General features: G+C 59.3%; 1 protein-coding gene across 1 annotated transcript; it reads left to right on the top strand.

Moving 5' to 3' along the window:
* The first annotated feature begins 3830 nt into the window (after positions 1–3830).
* Sp5 (Sp5 transcription factor) lies at positions 3831–7491 on the top strand. The gene is made up of 2 exons (XM_055600527.1): positions 3831–5060; positions 5775–7491. Exons 1-2 carry the CDS (start codon positions 5010–5012, stop codon positions 6930–6932), a joined length of 1209 nt encoding a protein of 402 aa, XP_055456502.1. The 5' UTR covers positions 3831–5009; the 3' UTR covers positions 6933–7491.
* The last annotated feature ends 452 nt before the right edge of the window (positions 7492–7943 follow it).

Raw genomic sequence — 7943 nt, 5'->3', positions numbered from 1 at the left:
TTATATATTTATCTCAGGTAACCATTTCAATGTTGGCAGCTACATAATCAAAATATCGTTCAACTCTGAAAAATACTGAGGTTGCTCTCTGCCCTTCGAGGGTGGCATCAAATAGACAACAAAGTTTCAACTCCTTATGTAAAAATAAAAAGCAAAAGTAGGCACAATGGGTGCACAATTTTAATCCCAGCACTCAGGAGACAAGGCAGGGGGATTTCTGTGAGTTTGAGGCCAGCCTGGTCTACAGTGGGAGTTCCAGGCCAGCTACATAGGCCACATAGTAAGACCCTGTCTGCAAAACAAACGCAAAACCCCACAAACTCCAAGCACGCCTATCTCACTAGTATGCAAATCTGATTTCATCTTTAATAAATGCTAAGAATAAATGGAAATTATCTTAAAATAAGCGTTTTGTGTGTATGTCTGTTTTATAGACATATATACCTGGGTGACCACGTGGCAGTTTCCTGGGAGAAGGGCTTGGGAGTGGAAGAAGCTTAAGGTTCCCCGTCCCCCCAGCAAATCAAAGGCCTTTCTCATCCTCTCCTCCGGGCTCCTGGTGCCTTTGTGTGCTCTGCCGCATCAGGCAATCAATATACAGGTGACACAATTGCGGCTCACCTCCCAAACAACACTGACATCTCTGGAACTCATGGCGCTCTGAATGACAGGCCACTCAAATGCTGACGGAATTCGAGGAGATCCCAGTTTTCTGCCTATTGCATGCTGACTCCGTTTGGAAGCTTGAAGTCCACGTCCTCACCTGAGGAAACATTCCCAGGAAAGGGAGAATCTCAAGGGAAAGCTTGGTCCCCAAGCCAGACTCCCCAGCGTGAGAGCTGCTTGCCCCTGAACCCACCACGCTGAGCCTGCAGGGCAGGTTTTAGGGCACGTGTGGTTGGGTCTGCAGTCGTGAGGCCCTCCAAATCCTCAAGAGTATCCGACGGCAGCACTTCCCCACCGCAAAACCACGTTAAAAAAAAAAAAAAAAAAAGAAAGAAAGAAAGAAAGAAAAGAAAAAGAAAATGTTTCAACTGAAGAAGCAAAGTTTGATCTCGTCCGTGTGGAGCTCTGAGAACAATAGCAGCCCTCCGCGGCAGCGTGACTTCAAAAGGCCGCTGAGGGGCCCGCTCAGAAAATGCTTCGTTGTAATGACTGGGACAATTCGCAGGCATCTCCCGAGGCCCGGTGTCCATTAGCACAGGCAAATCCATCCCCCTTTCTTCCCAGATCCTTTCCCAACCAGGCAGATTCAGGCAATAGGAAAGTTGAGCCTTGGGAAGGCATAAAGCCAGACCGACCTGGAAAAAACCCGAAAGCTAGAAAAACCCAGCGAGATAAGAATGTGTTGAGATGACCCCGTTGTTGTACCGAATTTTTTTTTTTTCTCCTTAATTTGAAAGGGGGAAGAAAAAGAACATAAAGTTGGGTGTGGAGGGAGGTGGGGGATATCAGGGGGGGGAAATGTGGGAGAAGTAAAAGCATCATCAAAATACGTTTTATGAAAATTCTCTTTCAATAAAGTAGGGGAAAATATAGGGAGGGGTATCTGGTGGGTTTCCGCTGAAGTTGGCTGGAAGTAAACGCTCCGGGAAAGTATCGGGTCAGGCCGGACACAGCCACACCCCGAGTTGTTGAGGCAAGGCGGGAGTAGGCCCGCCCCTTCGCGTGTGCGCTGGAGAGGGTTCATCATCCCGCCCCTGCCCGCCCGCCGCCCGCCCGCGGAGGCCCGGAGCTGCAAACTTCCCAGGCCCGGACCCCTGCTGCTCCGGGAGCGGTTCGGATTACCGCTCGGCCCCGCCGGCCGGCCGCCCGGAGAGACCGTAGTCCACCTCCCCGCCCCCCGCCGCGGTGAAAGTTTGCCCCCACCTCGCCGCTCCCCCCCCCCCCCCGCGCGCGAGCGCGAGGACCGCGTAGGAGTTCCCGGGTCCGCGCAGCACAAACACGCTTGTCAACAAAGGGAGGCCCATTAAACCTTCCCTCCAGTGAACTCGCCCCCGCGGGGTCCTCTTTGAACTGACCCCCGCCCCGCGGCCCCCGAGCCGTTTGGGGCGCGCTGGCCCTCCCGGGTTCGCTCCCTCCCTCCCGGCTGCGCACTTTTGCTGCGCGCCGGGTCTTTGAAGTCTCCTTACATTATGGCGCAGCAGCCACGCGCTCTTGCCCCGCGCGGGGGGGGGGGGGAGGGGGGGCTTTGTGTAACGGAACTGACATTTGGCCTTGATACCTGTATCTCTTGGTGATTGCAACAAATTTCTAAAATAAGTGTTGTGCTTTGATCTCCCTTGCGCTGCATTTTTAATGGACGCTCAAAACACTACTTCATTAGGAAGATTTTTTTTTTATTTCCTTCTTTCTTTCTGGGGCTCCATGCACAGGGAGGGGAGCTAGAACGCAGTTCTTCGAAGTCCCTCTCCAAACTCTCGGCTGGGCCTGGGAGGGCTGGAACTGTTTTCAAGAAATTCGGGGGGTGAGACGACTGCGGCGCTCCTAGCACAGCCCTGGTAGGCTCTGCACGCTTTTGAACCCACAATCACTCTACAGAGGCGGCACATTTTACAGATCTGCAAGCAGAGGCATACTTCCCAGGGTTCTCAGCCGCACGGCGGGAGGTGGGGGTTGGGGTGTGGGGGTGTTGAGACCTGGCTTCAAAGTTGGAGCGTCTCAACAGCCCAGCTTGGCGCCGGTGGCGGCTTAATTGCCCAAAGAGACCGTTTGGGCGGAAAAAGTTAAACTCCTGCATCTATGGAGATGTAAGCTGACTCTTCTGGCTAACAGGTTTGGCCAAAGAGGACGCCTCCAGCTTGCTCTTCCGCAGGACGGGTTGGGAAAGGCTCAAAAAGGGAGAGAAACCAGAGCGACTTCCAAGTTGCCCGTGGCTGAGCTCCCCGGCCTCAGACGCGCGCACGGTGAGAAACGTCTCCTTCTGGTCCCAGGTTTCTCCGGGGCTGGGTCCTTGCAACGGGACATGAGAAGGAGCAGGTCTGCCGGGTCTTGGAGCTAACCACTGAGTCATCTCCCATCCCGCTTCCGCAGCACCCCAAACTGGTGTTCAGGAAGACTGAGGTCGCGTGGGTTGAGCCGTAGGGTGGTTGTTCACTGGTCCACGGTGACACCTCGTTGGAAGCGGGGGGGGGGGAGGAGATATCAGGACGGGGTGTGTGAGGCCTGCTAGCCATCTCCATTTCGAAGGCACGTCCGGAGCGAGGGGGAATGTGGGCTTCCTTAGTGGCATAGTGTCAGGCTTGCGAAGGACACGGATAGACGTAGTGCAGAGCCCGAAGCCGGAGGAGTTCCGCTAACCTCTGGCCACGGTGTCCTGGAACATCAGTCCAGATCCCTGGACGGTGCGTAAACCCCAGGCGCGAGCTCAGCTGGTCCGGGGCTTCCAGAGAGGATGGTGGCCTCGGAGACCGAAGAGCCGGGGAGCAAAGAGGCCGGAGAAGGATCAGGCCAAGTCAACCGCGGGCGGGCCACTGAGCAGTCAGCTGAGCTACCGCTGCCGGGTTGCTGACTGGACTCCGGGGCCCCCCAAGCGGTGGAGGCCCCGCGTCACCCCGACAGCCTCTAGCCTGTCACTTTCGGCTCCCGGAACTACTAGGGAGGGTCCGGGGCGGAGGGCGGGCAGAAGGCCGACTGACCCCGCTGGACACATCCTGCAGAGGACTTCATGCCTGCGACAAAGCCCTCCGGTGGATGACAGGAACTAGAGTTAGCTTTGACTTTTCTCTCCTCAGCGGGGACCTCCTCCCAGTGATTTCATACGCCACGGGGTTTGGGTGGGTGAGGTGGGGTCGGGGGAAAGGGGACTGCAGAGAGGCTCCCAAGCCTGACCAGCTTAGTGACATCGCGCGCTTGATGGTACTAAGAGAGGTCACAAGCATCGCTGGCAAGTCTCGGTGGAGCCCAACCAGTGGGACGCTTGCCCGGTCCTGCTCGACACACAGAACTGCTTGTCTGGAAAGTGCAGTTCAGTAAACACACACACACACACACACACACACACACACACACACACGCATCAAACTTTAGAAAGGAAAAAAGCCCACATGTGGAGAGAGAGAGAGAGTTGTGGGAGGAAGCAGTAGGCGCGGTGCTGGCTTTTCTTAGATTCACTCTGCAAAAGTTGTAGCCCGAGGAAAACTTCCAGGTCACCGTTGGGAGCCTCACGAGCGCTCTGTGGTTTGTCAAGCGGGCGGGCCTGGAGCGTGTGCGCCACCCACCGCCGCCCCCGGAGGCCGCCCAGTCCCGCCCCAGGGTCAGGGCGCTGCCGGCGGGCGGGAGGGGGTGGGACAGGCGGGAGACCGGGTTCGGTCAGTCCCACGCCCTGCCTCGGGAGTTCGCTCTGGTCCGCGACGTGAGCGTGGGGAGCGAGTCTCGGGAAGTTACCCTCATCCCGTCCTCGAAGTACCTTCAGCTCGAAAGCTGAAGGCAGATTTTTCCTAGAGATAACAAAGACACTTTGTCACTTTGCGCGCTGCCTCGGTGCAAATCTTTAATTGCAAGTGGGGGTGGGGGATCGAGTGTCCCGAGCAACCCAAGCCCGAGTCTCCAGGCGGCAAGGCCCCCTTTGATCAGGAAAATCCAATTATTTGTGTATATACATTTCCCACATAGTGATTACTTCATTAATTGTCCCGCCTTTATCTCCTCCCTTCCCATCCCCCCTAATAATCAGTTCTTTTATCCAGACCAACAAACACACCATAGGAGCTTTGTGGATTCAAAGGATTTGCTTTCGCTTCTGAAAGAGCCGCTATTCTTTGATGATTGGGTAGCGGCAAACTTCAAAGCCATAAATCTTCCCTCTGACTGGCTGGCGGCCCAGCAAAGCCCTTATCAAATTCTTGGAGGTGATCCTGAAGCGCTCAGACCGCGCGCGGGGCGAGCGAGCCGGGCGCGGGCGGGGACGGCTCGAAGGCACGCTGGGCGGCCGCTCGTCCTCGCCCGCGGGTGTCCATGCCTCGGCGGCCGCGTCCCGCTCCACGGCCAGCGGCCTCCACGCAGTAGCCATGGCCGCCGTGGCGGTCCTCCGGAACGACTCTCTGCAGGCCTTCCTCCAGGTCAGGCAGGACCAGCGCGGAGCGGGCGGGAGCAGGTGGAAACGGCGTGGGGTGTTGGGAGGGAGTCTGCGCGGGTACTCTGAGCACCCCAAAATCTCCAAAAGGGACGCGGACCTAGGCGCGCCCACGCCAACTTGACACCTAACCTGTGTGTGTGTGTGCGTGTGTGTGTGTGTGTGTGTGTGTGTGTGTGTGTGGCCTTTGGGGAGGAACGCACGGATTTGGGGGTAGGTGGATGTCAGGGAGGCAGAAAACTCAGTTCACCTTGCTGGGCCCTCCTGCTGAGGTTAGCCTAGGCCAGGACGCACCAAGAAGGAACGCGGTGGCTACTAGGAAAAGAGCTTGTGAAATGCTAGCGCGGACGACCCCACAGCCCGGCTGTGGGTGTTTCCAGGCCCTTCCTGACCGGTCCCGTGTCTCTGCCTCCTCCTTCGCGCCTCCCTCGAAGGCTGGATGGCATCTCTTTGAACGAAGTAGTTTAGCAGGGAGCCACCGCGCACCGGGGGTTCAGGTAGCTCAGCTCGGGCGCTGAAAGTTTCCCCGGGACCTCTGGGTGCGCGCGTGGGGTGCTGTAAGGTCTGGGGGAATGGGGAGGGACGGCCCGGCGGAGGAGGGGCGGGGGTATAAGAGTGGGGGTGGCGGGCCTGCCCGGAGTCGCCGCCTGGAACGCTAACCTTTTGTCTCTTCCGCCCTCCCTCGCCGCCGCCCATGCAGGACCGCACCCCCTGCGCCTCCCCGGACCTGGGCAAGCACTCGCCCCTGGCGCTGCTGGCCGCCACCTGTAGCCGGATCGGCCAGCCCGGCGCGGCGGCGGCGGCGGCGGCAGCCCCCGACTTCCTGCAGGTGCCCTACGACCCCGCGCTGGGCTCACCCTCCAGGCTCTTCCACCCGTGGACCGCCGACATGCCCGCGCACTCGCCAGGCCCCCTGCCGCCCCCGCACCCCAGCCTGGGGCTGACGCCGCAGAAGACGCACCTGCAGCCGACCTTCGGGGCGGCCCACGAGCTCCCGCTCACGCCCCCCGCGGACCCGTCCTACCCCTACGAGTTCTCGCCCGTCAAGATGCTGCCCTCCAGCATGGCGACCCTGCCCGCCAGCTGCGCGCCCGCCTACGTGCCCTACGCCGCGCAGGCCGCGCTGCCCCCGGGCTACTCCAACCTGCTGCCCCCGCCGCCGCCTCCGCCGCCGCCCCCCACCTGCCGACAGCTGTCCCCCGCCCCGGCCCCCGATGACCTCCCCTGGTGGAGCATCCCGCAGTCGGGCGCGGGGCCCGGGGGCTCCGGGGTAGCAGGGACCAGCCTCTCCAGCGCCTGCGCCGGGGCCCCCCACGCCCCCCGCTTCCCAGCCTCGGCCGCCGCCGCCGCCGCGGCCGCCGCCGCCCTGCAACGGGGCCTGGTGTTGGGCCCGTCGGACTTCGCCCAGTACCAGAGCCAGATCGCCGCGCTGCTGCAGACCAAGGCCCCCCTGGCGGCCACGGCCAGGAGGTGCCGCCGCTGCCGCTGCCCCAACTGCCAGGCGGCTGGCGGCGCCCCCGAGGCGGAGCCGGGCAAGAAGAAGCAACACGTGTGTCACGTGCCGGGCTGCGGCAAGGTCTACGGCAAGACGTCGCACCTGAAGGCGCACCTGCGCTGGCACACGGGCGAGAGGCCCTTCGTGTGCAGCTGGCTCTTCTGCGGCAAGAGCTTCACGCGCTCCGACGAGCTGCAGCGGCACCTGCGGACTCACACCGGCGAGAAGCGCTTCGCCTGCCCCGAGTGCGGCAAGCGCTTCATGCGCAGCGACCACCTCGCCAAGCACGTGAAGACGCACCAAAACAAGAAGCTCAAGGTCGCGGAGGCCGGGGTGAAGCGGGAGAACCCGCGGGACCTCTGAGCGCGCCGCCCGGGGCATCCTTCTCAGCACCTTCGCTGGCAGGCCCGGGAACTTGGCCGTCGAGGCGGCTGGCAGGGAGGAAACTTTAAAAAGGAACTTTTTATCGTCCTCCTCCCGAGGGGAGGCCCTGCAGCAGAGCCCTAGAGCCGAGGGCAGGGCAGGGCTGGGCTGGGACCCGGGTCCTGGTTGAGAACCCTGAGTTACCCCAGGACGGTTCCAGAGTCTGAGCCATCAGCCATCGCCCGTCCAGGAGAGCTACAGTCGGGTTTCTACCCCCGGGGCTGTCCTCGCTTGTAGGAGTCGCTGCTGCAGGAAAACTTCGGGAGATTTAAAACAGGGCTTGAGTTTTCCCCGCTAGGTCCGGTTCGGACTCTGTACAGGTTATTTAATAATAGCTTTGTTAAAGAGTAATATTATAATTATAACATTAATAAATGTTTCTGTTGTTCCCAGCTCCACACAGAGCTACAGCATGGTATGTTTCTGTAAAGCGGTCAGCAGTTGCAGCGTGAAAATAAACACGGTCATTCCAGGGCCTCCTGGGGAAGACCCCCGCAGAGCTGGTCTCTGATCTTTTCTTCTTCCTGGAGTCCTCGCTGAGAGGTCAGGTTTCACCAGGGATCTGATGGTTCCTGTTGTGCTGCCTGTGTCACAGGCGGCTCTGGTTTCTAAAGTTTGGGGCAGGCGTGTACTGGACGCCTGAGCAGGCGAAGGGTCGTCAGGGTTGTGGTAAAGAGCCTCTGGCAAGGAAGGTTTGCCATTCCCAGTTCAGGTTCTGTAGGAGTCAAGGCGTTGATGCGTTGTTTGCTTCGTGAGTTTGATAATCTGCTGCAGAAAGAAGGAGGTGAATTCCCTGCTGTTTGACAATTGCTGATACTCTGGGGACCCGTCGAAGGAGCTAACTTTTCTCAGGGCCTTCTCCCTGGTGAGATTTTTTTTTTTTTTTTTATTGTTAAATGGAGAAATTGGCGGCTCTTGTGTGGATTGGTCTGTGCCAGAATAACACTAAAA

The sequence above is a fragment of the Psammomys obesus genome, unplaced genomic scaffold (assembly GCF_907164565.1).
Source record: "Psammomys obesus unplaced genomic scaffold, mPsaObe1.curated_primary_1811, whole genome shotgun sequence".
NCBI lineage: Eukaryota > Metazoa > Chordata > Mammalia > Rodentia > Muridae > Psammomys > Psammomys obesus.
Note: the sequence above shows the minus strand (reverse complement) of the source record. Positions and strands in the feature narration are given on the sequence as shown.